General features: G+C 39.1%; 2 protein-coding genes and 1 long non-coding RNA gene across 3 annotated transcripts; 2 read left to right on the forward strand and 1 right to left on the reverse strand.

Annotated features, from left to right (window-relative positions):
- The first annotated feature begins 1,697 nt into the window (after window positions 1-1,697).
- Window positions 1,698-6,387, forward strand: LOC142368256 (uncharacterized). Its single transcript, XM_075450381.1, has 4 exons — window positions 1,698-2,290; window positions 4,926-4,939; window positions 5,382-5,448; window positions 5,542-6,387. The coding sequence occupies exons 1-4, from the start codon at window positions 1,698-1,700 to the stop codon at window positions 6,173-6,175; spliced, it is 1,308 nt and encodes a 435-aa protein (XP_075306496.1). The 3' UTR covers window positions 6,176-6,387.
- A 1,658-nt stretch (window positions 6,388-8,045) lies between these two features.
- LOC142368257 (uncharacterized) lies at window positions 8,046-10,328 on the reverse strand. Its single transcript, XM_075450382.1, has 4 exons — window positions 10,323-10,328; window positions 10,035-10,139; window positions 9,669-9,735; window positions 8,046-9,482 (listed from the first exon to the last, which is right to left on the reverse strand). The coding sequence occupies exons 1-4, from the start codon at window positions 10,326-10,328 to the stop codon at window positions 8,782-8,784; spliced, it is 879 nt and encodes a 292-aa protein (XP_075306497.1). The 3' UTR covers window positions 8,046-8,781.
- Window positions 10,329-14,196: 3,868 nt separating this feature from the next.
- LOC142367913 (uncharacterized) lies at window positions 14,197-14,909 on the forward strand. Its single transcript, XR_012767206.1, has 3 exons — window positions 14,197-14,244; window positions 14,688-14,754; window positions 14,845-14,909. It is a non-coding gene; the product is annotated as an uncharacterized LOC142367913 (long non-coding RNA).
- Window positions 14,910-17,551: the final 2,642 nt, after the last annotated feature.

Below are 17,551 nucleotides of genomic sequence, written 5' to 3' on the forward strand. Positions count from 1 at the left end.
CCTGAGGTAACATTACTGATATACACAAAGAATAAATTAACAAAAGTTGTATTATAAAATAGCTCATTTACACACGTTCACATCTGCACACTTTCCTTCACTTTGTATTACTTAATTAACTAGATGTAAACCACATGATGACACTTCAGCAATAAGAGTGAAGGAAATGTGTCATCAGAGCCAAAGTGACAGAGATCAGGCTCACTTTGTTGAAAAAGGCAGAGGAGGTGGCAGTAGTTGTAGTGTCAGCTGCAGCAGCTGTGGTTGTAGTTGTTACAACTGTGGTGGTAGTTGATGCTGTGGTGGTGGTGATTGGTGCTGCTGTGGTGGTGGTTGGTGCTGCTGTGGTGGTGGTTTGAGCAGCTGTGGTCGTGGTTGGTGCTGCTGTGGTGATGGTGGTTGGTGCTGCTGTGGTGGTGGTTTGAGCAGCTGTGATGGTGGTTGGTGCTGCTGTGGTGGTGGTTTGAGCAGCTGTGATGGTGGTTGGTGCTGCTGTGGTGATGGTGGTTGCTGCAGCTGTGGTGGTGGTTTGAGCAGCTGTGGTGGTGGTGGTTGCTGCAGCTGTGGTGGTGCTCTGTCCATTTGAACAGGCTGTTTTATGTAGAAAAGTTTTGATCAATGTCACATCAACTACCACATTTCAAACTGAATAGAAATCTTTCAGGGTAAAAAAACAAAACTTACCAACAAACAGAAGAAGAACGACACAAATCTTTGCAAACATGGTGATGTTGTTTCTTTTCTCTGAACTCTAAAAAAAAAGAAGTTGGACATGGTCATCATAAGACAAATGTAAGCTTGACTGTTTAATCTTAAACAGAAAAGAAATAGCAACATGATTTCCTTTTGGGGATTAATAAAGCATTCAATTCAATTCAATTCAATAAAAGTGAATTTTTGTAAAAGAGAAAAATATTTGCATAAAACACTGAAAGTGTTCATACGTTTATAAAGATTCTGGAAAACATACCCTGATGAAAAATTTATCTTGCAAAGATTCAAATTAAAGTGTTATTAATTTGGAAATTGGAATTATAGATTGTACTTACAATTGATCTCTTTGCTTCAATGTTGTCCTCAGCAGTGAGTGAAGGTGTGAGGTTTTCTGATTTCAGCTCCTCTTTTATAGACGGAAAGCTTGAGATGACATCAGACTGAGAACAAAGATGGAATAATAACACTTCTTATAATGTAAAAAGGGGTGTGTGCAGTGAAGATTGTAAGTAGTTGTGCCGTACATGTTTTCTTCCGTTGAGGCGTCACATTGTTATGTTTACGTCACTGAGCATGACTTTATTCCTGGTATGACGTGTTACCTTTTCACATAACTGACATACCCATATGTCTTGTGATTGTAAGAATATTTATTTGTCTCTTTTACACATCACGGGATATTTGACCATACTTTCTGATTGAAATCAGCAGGTTATCACATCATGTTTCATAAATAGTACCACATGTGATGAAAATGGAACAAAAGGACTGTCGTCAGCATCCAAAAACAACGTCAAAAACCTCTTTCAATCATCTTATTTTTAAATTAATGTTATGTTTGCAGCTTTTATTTATATATAATTTATATTAATAAGCTCCATAGCCTTCATGATCTTCGGCTGGCATCTACCCGTGTGCATTCTGGGTCCCTGAGCTGCTTTGACGATGTTGCTCAGAGTGAAGTGGAGACTATCATCAAGACAATGAAGCCTTCATCCTGCGCCCTGGATCCCTTCCCCTCGTCACTCATAAAATCCAATCACGCTGCAATAAGCCCATTAATCACACAAATAATAAACAAGTCACTGAAATCTGGTCATGTTCCATTGCCTCTTAAAACTGCTATCATCAAACCTCTTCTGAAAAAATCCAACTTGGATCCAGACATTCTTTCCAATTACCGCCCAATTTCCCACCTCCCATTTCTGTCAAAATTGCTGGAGAAAGCTGTTGCTGCTCAGCTGCAGCTCCACCTACAACAACACTCTCTGTACGAGAAATTTCAGTCTGGTTTCCGTCCAGCTCACAGTACTGAGACCGCATTGCTGAGAGTTACCAACGATGTCCTCATGGCAGCTGACACTGGCTCTACTTCTCTCCTTGTCCTCCTTGACCTCACTGCAGCCTTTGACACTGTGGACCATAATATCCTCCTCCACCGTCTTCATGAGGAGGTCGGTCTCTGTGACACGGTTCTGGACTGGTTTAAATCCTTCCTCTCCAATAGGCTGGAATGTGTTAGTCTTGGCAACGCCAAGTCCCAGACTGTCTGTGTCTCCTGTGGTGTCCCACAAGGGTCAGTTCTAGGGCCCCTGCTATTTTCCCTTTACATGCTGCCTTTAGGTCAAATCATTAATCGGCACAACATCTCCTTCCATTGTTATGCTGACGACATACAACTTTACATTAGAACTGGAGCATCATCATCACCATCTTCACTCACTGCCCTCACTACCTGCCTGGAGGAGATAAGGATGTGGATGAATCAGAACTTTCTTCAGTTAAACTGCTCCAAAACTGAGGCCATATTGATTGGCACCCCTCACCAGGTTCAAACTTCAACTCTGACGACTATTTCTTTTTCTGGACAAGACATCTCCCTCTCCACCCCTGTTACAAATCTTGGAGTAAAAATGGACTCTCAACTTACATTTGAAAATCACATTAAGCATCTGTTTAAAACCTGCTTCTTTCATCTTCGTAATATCTCCAAAATTCGTCCATCTCTCTCTTTCTCTGATGCCGAGACTCTCGTCCATGCCTTTGTTTCCTCCAGGCTCGATTACTGCAATTCTCTGTTTGTTGGAATCCACAGAAAACATCTTCAGAAGCTTCAATACATTCAGAACGGTGCAGCCAGGGTTCTATTGAGAGCTCGTAAATCTGACCATATTACACCTATTCTCCATGATCTGCACTGGCTTCCTGTCACTTACAGAATTCAGTACAAAATTGCTCTCATCACCCATCAATGCTTAAACGGAACCTCACCAGATTATCTGAAGGACCTTCTCATTCCACATTCATCCACCAGATCTCTACGATCACAAGACTGCAACCTCCTCCACCTTCCTCGATCCAGATTAAGGACCATGGGAGATCGGGCATTCTCTGTGGCAGCCCCCCGTCTCTGGAACTCTCTCCCGGTCTATCTGAGAGCTCCGCAACCACTGGGCGACTTCAAAAGAGGCTTAAAGACTTTTATTTTTAAGCAAGCCTATTCTGCCGCCACATGATTTTTATGATGTTGATTTTATCCCTGATTTTAGTTGTACTTTGTAGCACTTTGAGATTTTTGCTAATGAAAAGTGCGTTACAAATTTGATTTATTATTATTATTATTATATGTGGGATTGATGTATTTAAACGTTTACTGAAAAACATACTTTTACAGTACTGTGGGCAAAAAATGGACATGTAGTCAGTCTTAGTTTTATGTCCAAATTTCTTGAAAAAATTGTATTTCAATTTTGTGATGGTTTACAGAAATAAGCTGTTTGAATAGTTTCAGTCAGGATTCAGAGCACATTATAGCAGAGGAACATAGCTGGTGAAAGTTACCAATGATTTCCTCCTTTTGGATCTCAGTACTGCATTTACTATCAATCATTCCATTCTATTGCAGAAGCTTGAACATGTTTTTAGAATTTAAGGAACTACATAAGGCTGGTTTGAGTCATATTAATCTGATAGATTCCAGTTTATTAATGTAAATGAAAAATCTGCCTCACACACCAGTGTTAGCCATGGAGGTCTGTAAGCTTCTGCGCTTGGATCAATTCTTTTCACTTTATGTATGCTTCCATTAGTCGTATTATTAGACAGTGTGGCATAAATTTCCATTGCTATGTTGATTATACTTTGTGAAACTAAATGAACAATATGTTGGTTAAACTACAAGCATGTCTTGAAGATATTAAGACCTGGATTATTCCTATTTGTCTGCTTCTAAATTTAGATAAAACTGAAGCTGTTGTCTCTGAATCTGAACACTTCAGGAAGACACTGTCTAACTACGTCATTCCTCTAGGTGGCACTACTTTGGCTTCCTTTACAACAGTGAGGAAGTTGGGAGTTATTTTCAACCAGGATCTGTCCTTTGACGCACATATAAAACTGGTTTCTAAGAGCCTCTTCTTTCATCTTCATAATATTGCCAAAATGGGAAACATCCTGTCTCAGACTGATTAATAAAAGTGGTCCGTGCACATGTTACTTCAAAATTGGGCTACTTTAATTCTTCATTATTTGGTTGATCCAAAAATTCTCTTAAAAGCCTACAGCTGATCCAAAATGAGAACAATCAGGAGACATGATATTTCTCCAATTTTTACTTCTCTTAATTGGCTTCCTTTTAAATTCAGAATATAATTTAGAATTCTCCTCCTCACTTATAAAGCTCTTAATAGCCAAATACCATCTATTTCTCTCGTACATTTCTTTTCTCTCTTTGGTCCTCCCTCATCCTAGTTGGTCTTAAATTCTAATTATCTCTGGCTATGTGTATATTTATAATTTATTTTATATCTACACAAGTACATAAAGTTTTGTTTAATTTGTATTATTTCTAATATCAACACTAAAAACAGTTACTTTGTTCCATTTTCATCTCATGCGTTGTACTAGTTAGTATAAATTATGTGATAAGCTACTAATTTTAGTGTTGCAAACAACCAGGTATGTCACCCACGTAAAAAAGTAACAAGTCATATCAGAAAAATGTACAAATATTGATGTAAGAGTCACGCTGTGACGTCTCAGTGGAGGAAACAACTACTGTTCCAATGTTCATTACACACCGCCCTGACAACCATCATAAGGAAGACAAACCTGTTCTCAGTCTGACGTCATCTCAAGCTTTCTTTCTATAAAAGAGGAGCTGAAATCAGAAAACCTCACAACTTCACTGACTGCTGAGGACAACATTTAAGAAAAGAGATCAATTGTAAGTAAAATATATAATTCTAACTTTCAAAAACAGTAAGACTTTAATTAGAATATTTGCAACATTAATTTTTAATGAGGGTATGTTTTCTAGAATTTTGATGAACTTTTATCGTATGAAAAATTTTAGTGTTGAAAGCAAGATCTTCTCTCTTTTCCTGAAAATTCGCTTTTCTCTTTAGAACTATATTGAGATAAATTAAACTCCTTTATGAAAACCCAAAGGGAAATTATGTTGCTACAGAAAGTATTATTCTAGGAGAAATCTTTATTTTATTTATAGTATTCAAAAGATCACGAGAGGTTAAAGAGAAGAAATGGTTTTAAAAGAGAGATCTGTCTTATTTCTGAGTGTAACAAGTTGGTGTTTTCTCTTCTGTTTAAGATTAAACAGTCAAGCTTACATTTGTCTTATGATGACCATGTCCAACTTCTTTCTTTAGATATCAGAGAAAAGAAACAACATCACCATGTTTGCAAAGATTTGTGTCGTTCTTCTTCTGTTTGTTGGTAAGTTTTGTTTTTTTACCCTGAAAGATTTCTATTCAGTTTGAAATGTGGTAGTTGATGTGAAATTGATCAAAACTTTTCTACATGAAACAGCCTGTTCAAATGGACAGACCAACACCACAGCTGCAGCAACCACCACAGCTGCAGCAACCACCACCACAGCAGCAGCAACAACCACCACAGCTGGAGCAACAACCACCACAGCAGCAGCAACAACCACCACAGCTGCAGCAACCACCACCACAGCAGCACCAACCACGACCACAGCAGCAGCAACAACCACAACAGCTGCAGCAACAACAACCACCACAGCAGCACCAACCACGACCACAGCTGCAGCAACCACCACCACAGCAGCACCAACCACCACCACAGCTGCAGCAACAACCACCACAGCAGCACCAACCACGACCACAGCTGCAGCAACCACCACCACAGCAGCACCAACCACGTCCACAGCTGCAGCAACCACCACCACAGCAGCACCAACCACAACCACAGCTGCAGCAACCACCACCACAGCTGCACCAACCACCACCACAGCTGCAGCACCAACCACCACCACAGCAGCACCAACCACCACCACAGCTGCTGCAGCTGGCACTACAACTACTGCCACCTCCTCTGCCTTTTTCAACGAAGTGAGCCTGATCTCAGTCACTTTGGCTCTGATGACACATTTCCTTCACTCTTATTGCTGAAGTTTCATTATGTGGTCTACATCTAGTAAATTAAGTAATACAAAGTGAAGGAAAGTATGCAGATTTGAACGCGTGTGAATGAGCTATTTTATGATAGCATTTCTGTTAATTTATTCTTTGTGTATATAAGTAATGTTACCTCAGGTGAATAATTTATTCCAAATGAGCCTCCTTCTTATGAAGAGCATTTCATGTGAACATATGCACTGAGAGAACAATAACCTTTGATATAAACATTTTGTCTGTACTTTCAGAGTTCTTAAATGATATTATATTGTGCATAATATCACAAAATAAAGTTTATGCAAACTGCAAATATTTTCTGTATATTGTCTTTGTAAAGCTTCTCCTAACCTCTTCATTTCATGCATTAAAGAGATGCCTTGTGCATCTATGCTCATATATCAAGAAGTCCTTATACAGCTTGCTTTTCTTGTGAACTGTAGTTTTACCAGAATATGGATTTCAGAAACTTTGTTTTGCTAAGTTCATACTTTTAAACAAAGCTTGTCAATTTGAAAAAGAAATCAGCGACCAGTCCAAAGTGTTCCCCACGTCTCTCCCAATGGCAGCTTGGATAGGCTGTAATCTGTTGTGAGCATGAATTGGATTAAGTGGGTTTTGAAAATAGATTTGAAAAATGTAGACAAAGGTGAAGGCCAGGTTTGAACTTTTAAACTAAATTGACACCACTTCATGAATTTTAACCTATCAGGAATTTATGTAAAGTCTTGTCAAAAGAAATGCATGCATTCTTCATTTGTGGTCATAACATGGGACTTGTAATATCACGGTGAACTTGAGCTGACAAAATATAAGGTGTTCAAACATTAACCTCCTATTTGCCTTGAGCCTAGCATGTCACTAACTCAAATATATTATCATGACTTCCTATAATCTCTGTGACAGTTTTTGAGAACTTTTGAACTCTGTCACAATGGCCCCATAAAGAATATAAAGTACAGTAGACATGTATGATTCTACATTTTCAATCCACTTCATTTTTGCCCTCCATTCAATGTTGAAGTTCAGCTTTTTACAAACATTTAAGGACTTGCAAATGCATTTAGAGGTTTACCAATCAGATTTAACAAGGATTTCTAAACAATAATTTAACTTGAATTTTAGGAAATAAAGTAAAATTTACAAAGCACAAGCGTAATCAAACCTTGACTGAAAAAAAAAAAAAAACTCTTTATCTAAGACTGTTAGCTAAATATGGGACCATATTATATGTCCCTTTTATGTCCAAAGTTCTATAAAGATTTGCTGTGGTTTAACTTTGAGATCATTTACACAGACGTAACCTGTTCGAATAGTTTCAGTCAGGATTCAGAGTGCATCACAGCACAGAAACATCACTGATGAAACTTACCAATAATCTCCTCGTGGTCTTTGACGGTGGCCTTGAATCTAAGACTGTCCTTTTGCATCTCAGTACTGCATTTACGATCAACCACAGCATTCCATTACAGAAGCTTGAACATGTTATAAGAATTGAAGGGACCACACAAAGCTATGGTTTCAGCCTTGTGTGGACCACAAGTCATATTTATCTGATAGATTCCTGTTTATTTATTTAAAAGAAGAATCCTCAATTCAACCCACTTAGAAGAAAATAATAAAAAGTTTCTGAAATCCACGTTCAGCTGAAATTAGAGTTAAAAAGAAAAGCAAGTTGTATATTGAGTTCTTGATATATAAGCTTAGATGCACAAAGCCTGTCTTTAATGATACTGTATAAAGCAGTGAAGAGAGGCTTTGCAAAGACAATATACAGACAATATTTATAGTTTATATGAACTTTATTAGATAATATGATATATAATATACATTATTATTTAAACATTCTAAAAGTATAGACAAAATGTTTATATCAAAGGATATAGTCCTTTCAGTGCATATGTTCACATGGATTTCTCATTATCAGTAGCCTGGGAATTCCCATGCTGCTTTGCACGTGATTTCATTCACACTGCAAAGGCAGCCTGGAAACCACCGCCCTTATTTTTGCCTGAGTTAGGGAACCAATCACAGAACGGGGGGGGGGCAGCAAGACGATGACGACGTCTATGCACGACACCGAAGCTTGTAGAGTGTTAATCCAACATGGCAGCGGACACAACGTTACCGTTCGATGCAGCCTTACAAAGTGTTTTAAGTAGCTTAGAACGCAAGTTTACTTTTAAAAAAGAGCAACGTTTGGCGTTGAAAGATTTCATTGCCTAGTCGAATTTCTGTCGCTCTACATACGTCATCTGGTATAAGGGATCCAATTGGCTATGAATCACGTGCAAAGCAGCATGGGAAGAACCAGACGCCATTTGACAGACATTCGTAGCGCCCAATAAACGGCTCTAGGCATTCGTAAACCACGCCTCAAATACGAGAAAATGCACACCTAGTTCCCAGACCACCATCTCATCGAGATGTGGACACGTCAGCCAGGCTACATTATCAGGAGACGTAGTTGAAATAAATTGTGTTCCTGAGGTAACATTACTGATATACACAAAGAATAAATTAACAAAAGTTGTATTATAAAATAGCTCATTTACACACGTTCACATCTGCATACTTTCCTTAAATTTGTATTACTTAATTAACTAGATGTAAACCACATAATGAAACTTCAGCAATAAGAGTGAAGGAAATGTGTCATCAGAGCCAAAGTGACAGAGATCAGGCTCACTTTGTTGAAAAAGGCAGAGGAGGTGGCAGTAGTTGTAGTGTCAGCTGCAGCAGCTGTGGTTGTAGTTGTTACAACTGTGGTGGTAGTTGATGCTGTGGTGGTGGTGATTGGTGCTGCTGTGGTGGTGGTTGGTGCTGCTGTGGTGGTGGTTTGAGCAGCTGTGGTGGTGGTTGGTGCTGCTGTGGTGGTGGTTTCAGAAGCTGTGGTGGTGGTGCTTGGTGCGGCTGTGGTGGTGATTGCTGCGGCTGTGGTGGTGGTTGGTGCTGCTGTGGTGGTGGTTTGAGCAGCTGTGGTGGTTGTTGGTGCTGCTGTGGTGGTGGTTGGTGCTGCTGTGGTGGTGGTTTGAGCAGCTGTGGTGGTGGTTGGTGCTGCTGTGGTGGTGGTTTCAGAAGCTGTGGTGGTGGTGCTTGGTGCGGCTGTGGTGGTGATTGCTGCGGCTGTGGTGGTGGTTGGTGCTGCTGTGGTGATGGTTTGAGCAGCTGTGGTGGTGGTTGGTGCTGCTGTGGTGGTGGTTTGAGAAGCTGTGGTGGTGCTTGGTGCGGCTGTGGTGGTGCTTGCTGCGGCTGTGGTGATGGTTGGCGCAGCTGTGTTGATGGTGGTTGCTGCAGCTGTGGTGGTGGTGTTCTGTCCATTTGAACAGGCTGTTTCATGTAGAAAAGTTTTGATCAATGTCACATCAATTGACATTGATATAAGCACATTGAGTTGCCTGTGGTATGAAATGCGCTATATAAATAAAGATTGATTGATTGATTGATTGATTGATTGATTGATCAACTACAACATTTCAAATAGAAATCTTTCAGGGTAAAAAAACACCAACTTACCAACAAACAGAAGAAGAACGACACAAATCTTTGCAAACATGGTGATGTTGTTTCTTTTCTCTGATATCTAAAAAAAAAAGAAGTTGGACATGGTCATCATAAGACAAATGTAAGCTTGACTGTTTAATCTTGAACAGAAAAGAAATAGCAACATGATTTCCTTTTGGGGATTAATAAAGCATTGAATTCAATTCAATTCAATAAAAGTGAATTTTTGTAAAAGAGAAAAATATTTGCATAAAACACTGAAAGTGTTCATACGTTTATAAAGATTCTGGAAAACATACCCTGATGAAAAATTTATCTTGCAAAGATTCAAATTAAAGTGTTATTAATTTGGAAATTGGAATTATAGATTGTACTTACAATTGATCTCTTTGCTTCAATGTTGTCCTCAGCAGTGAGTGAAGGTGTGAGGTTTTCTGATTTCAGCTCCTCTTTTATAGACGGAAAGCTTGAGATGACATCAGACTGAGAACAAAGATGGAATAATAACACTTCGTATAATGTAAAAAGGGGTGTGTGCAGTGAAGATTGTAAGTAGTTGTGCCGTACATGTTTTCTTCCGCTGAGGCGTCACATTGTTATGTTTACGTCACTGAGCATGACTTTATTCCTGGTATGACGTGTTACCTTTTCACATAACTGACATACCCACATGTCTTGTGATTGGAAGAATATTTATTTGTCTCTTTTACACATCACGGGATATTTGACCATACTTTCTGATTGAAATCAGCAGGTTATCACATCATGTTTCATAAATAGTACCACATGTGATAAAAATGGAACAAAAGGACTGTCGTCAGCATCCAAAAACAACGTCAAAAACCTCTTTCAATCATCTTATTTTTAAATTAATGTTATGTTTGCAGCTTTTATTTATATATAATTTATATTAATATGTGGGATTGATGTATTTAAACCTTTACTGAAAAACATACTTTTACAGTACTGTGGGCAAAAAATGGACATGTAGTCAGTCTTAGTTTTATGTCCAAATTTCTTGAAAAAATTGTGTTTCAATTTTGTGATGGTTTACAGAAATAAGCTGTTTGAATAGTTTCAGTCAGGATTCAGAGCACATTATAGCACAGGAACATAGCTGGTGAAATTTACCAATGATTTCCTCCTTTTGGATCTCAGTACTGCATTTACTATCGATCATAACATTCTATTGCAGAAGCTTGAACATGTTTTTAGAATTTAAGGAACTACATAAGGCTGGTTTGAGTCATATTAATCTGATCGATTCCAGTTTATTAATGTAAATGAAAAATCTGCCTCACACACCAGTGTTAGCCATGGAGGTCTGTAAGCTTCTGTGCTTGGATCAATTCTTTTCACTTTATGTATGCTTCCATTAGTGGTATTATTAAGACCTGGATTATTCCTATTTGTCTGCTTCTAAATTTAGATAAAGCTGAAGCTGTTGTCTCTGAATCTGAACACTTCAGGAAGACACTGTCTAACTACGTCATTCCTCTAGGTGTCACTACTTTGGCTTCCTTTACAACAGTGAGGAAGCTGGGAGTTATTTTCAACCAGGATCTGTCCTTTGACGCACATATAAAACTGGTTTCTAAGAGCCTCTTCTTTCATCTTCATAATATTGCCAAAATGGGAAACATCCTGTCTCAGACTGATTAAGAAAAGTGGTCCGTGCATATGTTACTTCAAAATTGGGCTACTTTAATTCTTCATTATTTGGTTGATCCAAAAATTCTCTTAAAAGCCTACAGCTGATCCAAAATGAGAACAATCAGGATATATGATATTTCTCCAATTGTGGCTTCTCTTTATTGGCTTCCTTTTAAATTCAGAATATATTTTAGAATTCTCCTCCTCACTTATAAAGCTCTTAATAGCCAAATACCATCTATTTCTCTCGTACATTTCTTTTCTTTACAGACAATTACAGACCTGTTTCTATCCTCAGTAGTCTGTCAAAGGTTATAGAGAAAATCATATATGAACAAATCGATCATTTCCTTTCATCACAAAACATACTTTATGAATTTCAGTCAGGGTTTAGAAAATCCCATTCTACTGATTCTTGCCTACTTTATTTATCGGACTTCATTAAAAAAGAGGTTGGCAATGGGAAATTATGTGGCATGGTAATGTTAGATTTACAGAAGGCATTCGATACTGTGAATCACAGTGTTTTATTGTATAAATTAAAGACTATGGGGTTTAATGACTTGGCTGTGAAATGGGTGGGTTCATACTTGGGGAATAGGATGCAGGTAGTAGATATTGGGGGTGTTATGTCTCACCCAGCTGGTATTGGCTGTGGAGTCCCTCAAGGGAGTGTTTTAGGACCTCTTCTTTTTCTTTTATATATTAATGATTTAAAAGCTGTCTGTTCATCAAGTTTGTTTTTATATGCAGATGATTCTGCACTGGTAGTTTCCCATAAGGATAAAAATATCATTGAGCAATCACTTAGTGCTGAACTTCTTAATGTCAGCAGATGGATGTCTGACAATAGATTATCATTGCATATAGGAAAAACAGAATCCATTCTTTTTGGTTCAAAGATTAGATTAAAGAAAGCCTCAACCTTTAAGGTTTTAATAGGGGATTCTGAAATTTCAGCCAAGGAATCAGTCAGTTACCTCGGCTGTGTTTTAGACAGTAATCTAAGTGGCATAAGTCAGGCACAGAAGGCAATCACCAAAATAAACCATAGAGTGCGTTTTATGGCTAGAATTTCAAAATATTTAGATACAAAAACTTTGGCTATTTTGGCAGGAGCCTTAATTCAGCCATACTACGACTATGCGTGTGGCTCATGGTATAATAGTTTGACAGTGAATTTGAAACACAGGCTACAGACATCACAAAATAAACTAATTAGACTGGTTTTGGATCTCCCCATGAGAACCCACCTGGAGTCCTCCCATTTTGAAAAGGTGGGATGGCTGAAGGTGGAGGATAGAGTGGCTTTGATTCAGTTGTGCATGGTTCACAGGATTGTGTATGGGAAGGTTCCAAAATATTTGAAAAACTATTTTAGTAAAGTAAATGAAGTTCATCATTACTCCACTAGGGGGAGCACAACAGATTTTGTCCCTCCCTTAGTTAAAGGTAGGGTAGGAGATCCTGGATTTTGAGTCCAGCGAAGCTGCATTTTGAAAATACACAGGTAAAAAGTCCCAACCCTTTTCTTCACTTTCTTCCCGAAGGCACGCCTCTAGAGTACATGAACGCGCACGAGCACTAAGGTGCACGAGCGCTGTTCTGACAGCAAGCATCGATCGTTGCCGTATTTAGTATTTAGTATTTAGTTTATGCTAACTATACGTTTAATAATGCTAGGTGCTAGCCAAGCTGGCTCTAGTTTAGCTTCCTGCCAAGCTTCTGGACGTAATTCGTTCACGGAGCAGGGTACGCGCACGGGGGTGGGGGGGGGGGGGGGGGGGGGGGTGACAGGAGCAGATTGCAGTTTGATAGACGGCATGTAACGGTCCGTTCACAATGATTGGATACTGTTTTTCCTAGATTGTACGTTCTAGAGGCCACTAAAACTTTTCATATTTGTGTCAAAACTTTTAATTAATTGGTTGCAATGGGGGTGTGAAGAGTATTTCAAGCAATATGTAAAAAAATGTTCCAGAAAAAGATCCCCTACCCCGCCTTTAAGACAAACATGGGCAAAGAGTGTTTTTCTTATATTGGTTCTGTACTGTGGAATAGGTTACCTGGCCCACTCAAAGCAATAAGTAGTTTAGACAGTTTCGAGCGAAACTTGAAAAAATGGTTTCAACAACGATACTAGACTGAGTGCCAATATTATTTGTCAGGTGTATTCAGAACCATTTCAATGTATTTCTTTTTCTATGTGTTTTGAATGTATGTAGGTATGTATGTATGTATGTGTGTATGTATGTAAGAATGCTGCCATACTTGCCCTTGTTTTCCTACCATCCAGGGACCACAATGGAAATAAGCCTTAGGGCTTTTTTGTGTTATCCCTGACTATTTATTTCTTTTAATGTATGGTTCAGTTGCTGTACCATGTTTTTACAAAATAATAGTCAAATAAATTCATTCATTCATTCATTCATTCATTCTCTCTTTGGTCCTCCCTCATCCTAGTTGGTCTTAAATTCTAATTATCTCTGGCTATGTGTACATTTATAATGTATTTTATATCTACACAAGTACATAAAGTTTTGTTTAATTTGTATTATTTCTAATATCAACACTAAAAACAGTTACTTTGTTCCATTTTCATCTCATGCGTTGTACTAGTTAGCATAAATTATGTGTTAAGCTACTAATTTTAGTGTTGCAAACAACCAGGTATGTCACCCACGTAAAAAAGTAACAAGTCATATCAGAAAAATGTACAAATATTGATGTAAAAGTCCCGCTGTGACGTCTCAGTGGAGGAAACAACTACTGTTCCAATGTTCATTGCACACCGCCCTGACAACTTAAAGGAAGACAAACCTGTTCTCAGTCTGTTGTCATCTCAAGCTTTCTGTCTATAAAAGAGGAGTTCAAATCAAAAAACCTCACTCCTTCACTGACTACTGAGGACAACATTCAAGAAAAGAGATCAATTGTAAGCAAAATATATAATTCTAACTTTCAAAAACAGTGAGACTTTAATTTGAATATTTGCAACATAAATTTTTCATGAGGGTATGAATACTAGAATTTTGATGAACTTTTATCGTATGAAAAAGTTTAGTGTTGAAAGCAAGATCTTCTCTCTTTTCCTAAAAATTCGCTTTTCTCTTTAGAACTATATTGAGATAAATTAAACTCCTTTATGAAAACCCAAAGGGAAATTCTGTTGCTACAGAAGGAATTATTCAAGGAGAAATCTTTCTTTTATTTTTAGTATTCAAAAGATCATGAGAGGATAAAGAGAAGAAATTGTTTTAAAAGAGAGATCTGTCTTATTTCTGAGTGTAACAAGTTGGTGTTTTCTCTTCTGTTTAAGATTAAACAGTCAAGCTTACATTTGTCTTATGATGACCATGTCCAACTTCTTTTTTTTAGATATCAGAGAAAAGAAACAACATCACCATGTTTGCAAAGATTTGTGTCGTTCTTCTTCTGTTTGTTGGTAAGTTTTGTTTTTTTACCCTGAAAGATTTCTATTCAGTTTGAAATGTAGTTGATGTGACATTGATCAAAACTTTTCTACATGAAACAGCCTGTTCAAATGGACAGAACACCACAACCACAGAAGCACCAACCACCATCACCACAGCAGCAGCAACCACCACAGCTGCAGCAACAACCTCCACAGCAGCAGCAACCACCACCACAGCACCAACCACCATCACCACAGCAGCACCAACCATCACCACAGCTGCAGCAACCACCACAGCTGCAGCAACAACCACAGCAGCAGCAACCACCACCACAGCTGCAGCAACAACCACAGCAGCAGCAACAACCACCACAGCTGCAGCAACCACCACAGCTGCAGCAACAACCACAGCAGCAGCAACAACTACCACAGCAGCAGCAACCACAACCACAGCAGCACCAACCACCACCACAGCAGCAGCAACAACCACCACAGCTGCAGCAATCACCACCACAGCAGCACCAACCACAACCACAGCTGCAGCAACCACCACCACAGCTGCACCAACAACCACAGCAGCAGCAACAACCACAACCACAGCTGCAGCAACCACCACCACAGCTGCACCAACAACCACAGCAGCAGCAACAACCACAACCACAGCTGCAGCAACCACCACCACAGCTGCACCAACAACCACAGCAGCAGCAACAACCACCACCACAGCAGCACCAACCACGAACACAGCTGCAGCAACCACCACCACAGCATCAACTACCACCACAGTTGTAACAACCACAAACACAGCTGCTGCAGCTGACACTACAACTACTGCCACCTCCTCTGCCTTTTTCGACAAAGTGAGCCTGATCTCAGTCACTTTGGCTCTGATGACACATTTCCTTCACTCTTATTGCTGAAGTTTCATTATGTGGTTTACATCTAGTTAAAGGTGGGGTCTGAGATATTGGAAAAACGGTTCCTGCAAGCTATATTTTTGAAAATACACAACCTTGCCTCTCCCTTCAGCCCACCCCTCGAAACCACGCCTTCAAAACACATGAACGCGTCACGAGTCCATGAACGCGAGGGGGGGGGGCTGACGGTTGATTGGCATGTCAGAATCCAATAGAAGTAACTCTCGTCATTACTTCTATTGGTCAGACATTTCTTCTTGCTACACCCTCTACAATGGACTAAAAGATTTCGTTTTTTTCCCAAACATTCTATTTTAGTGGGTGCAATGAGGTTGTGAGGAGGTTTTCAGACAATATGATAAAAAATGCTCCAGAAAATATCACAGACCCCACCTTTAATGAAGTCATACAAAGTGAAGGAAAGTATGCAGATTTGAACGTGTGTGAATGAGCTATTTTATGATAGCATTTTTGTTAATTTATTATTTGTGTATATAAGTAATGTTCCAAATGAGCCTCCTTCTGATGATGAGCATTTCATGTGAACATATGCACTAAGAGAACAATAACCTTTGATATAAACATTTTGTCTGTACTTTCGGAGTTCTTAAATGATATTATATTGGGTAAGGCTATTTGCACCCCTGGTACAATTAGCACTGTATTCTGATTGTACCCTGGTGCAAATAGAAGTGAATGCTATTCGTACCCCGGTGCACTCAGCAATGTGTTCTATTGATACCCCGTCCTGTGCAAATAGCAGTGAATGCTATTCGTACCCCGGTGCACTCAGCAATGTGTTCTATTGATACCCCGTCTGGTGCAATTAGAAGTGTATGCTATTTGTACCCCGGTGCAATTAGAAGTGTATGCTATTTGTACCCCGGTGCAATTAGAAGTGTGTGCTATTTGTACCCCGGTGCAATTAGAAGTGTATGCTATTTGTACCCCCTACACATATTTGATCTTGATCGCGAAAATGGAAACATTTCTCAAAACATGGACTTTCTATTCAAACGTGAGGTGATCAATAAAGGGATACCAATGCCGGAGGTCAAAGGTATATGCTTCAAGCAACAGGGCATAAGATATCTCGATCTACTACTCGCATTCAAATTGAACCCAAGGGTGATTATGAAAAAATAAACTGAAATGGCAGCTAAAGTTTTGTTTCATGGTTGCTTTGGTTATATAGCTAATAATCATAACTTTAAGCTTAACGAAAAATGTGAGAGGTGATTTAGCATGAGATGATAGCTAGTTGAACCACTGTCTCCCGTATGGAGGATTACGTCGCTATCCATTAGGCCAGAGATGTCCTCAGCTAAGAGTTAAGAAAGACATCTATATTTCAATTTAAAAAGATATTAGTGCCATCAGAATTCTTCGCTTTCTGATGAAGAAAAAACGAATGTCCGCAATGGCCTTTGTGCTCACGAGCAAGGTGTTTTTGGTGGTAATTCACAGGGTGTGAAGAATCACAGATCTATAAAGAACCTTCTTTATAGATCAGTGGTGTGAATAGTGTAAGGCTATTGTACCAGGGGTGCTAATAGACATTCAGAATAATGTATGCTATTTATAGCAAAGTGTGCTATTTACACCCTGGTGCACTAGCTAATTGTTGCAATCAAAACTTCCGTTTGAGAACTGAATTGTTTTTCAAATTGCGCGCTTTCTCTGCAGAGACGTTGGTATGCGCACTATCACTTCTCACTGCCAAAACGCATCGGGCAAGAATCGAACCCGGGACTCCTACATCTTTACCCAAATCGCTTACTACTACGATAGTTGATCCTATAACATATCTGTGGTGTGCAGGTAACTTTATAGTCAATATGGCTGAACGTCATGATCGCGAAATTTCTAAAAACTAACAAACTGACGGTTGTAATGTGTTCACTGAACAT

Source organism: Odontesthes bonariensis, chromosome 18, assembly GCF_027942865.1.
Source record: "Odontesthes bonariensis isolate fOdoBon6 chromosome 18, fOdoBon6.hap1, whole genome shotgun sequence".
NCBI classification, from domain to species: Eukaryota; Metazoa; Chordata; class Actinopteri; order Atheriniformes; family Atherinopsidae; genus Odontesthes; species Odontesthes bonariensis.

Bases quoted from the DNA above. Each gene is read 5' to 3' on its own strand.
- LOC142368256 (XM_075450381.1), top strand. From the start codon at position 1,698: ATGAAGCCTTCATCCTGCGCCCTGGATCCCTTCCCCTCGTCACTCATA. The intron at 5,449-5,541 runs GTAAGTTTTGTT...TACATGAAACAG, and splicing joins CGTTCTTCTTCTGTTTGTTG to CCTGTTCAAATGGACAGACC.
- LOC142368257 (XM_075450382.1), bottom strand. The intron at 9,736-10,034 runs GTAAGTACAATC...TTTTTTTTTTAG, and splicing joins TTGAAGCAAAGAGATCAATT to ATATCAGAGAAAAGAAACAA. The intron at 9,483-9,668 runs GTAAGTTGGTGT...TACATGAAACAG, and splicing joins CGTTCTTCTTCTGTTTGTTG to CCTGTTCAAATGGACAGAAC.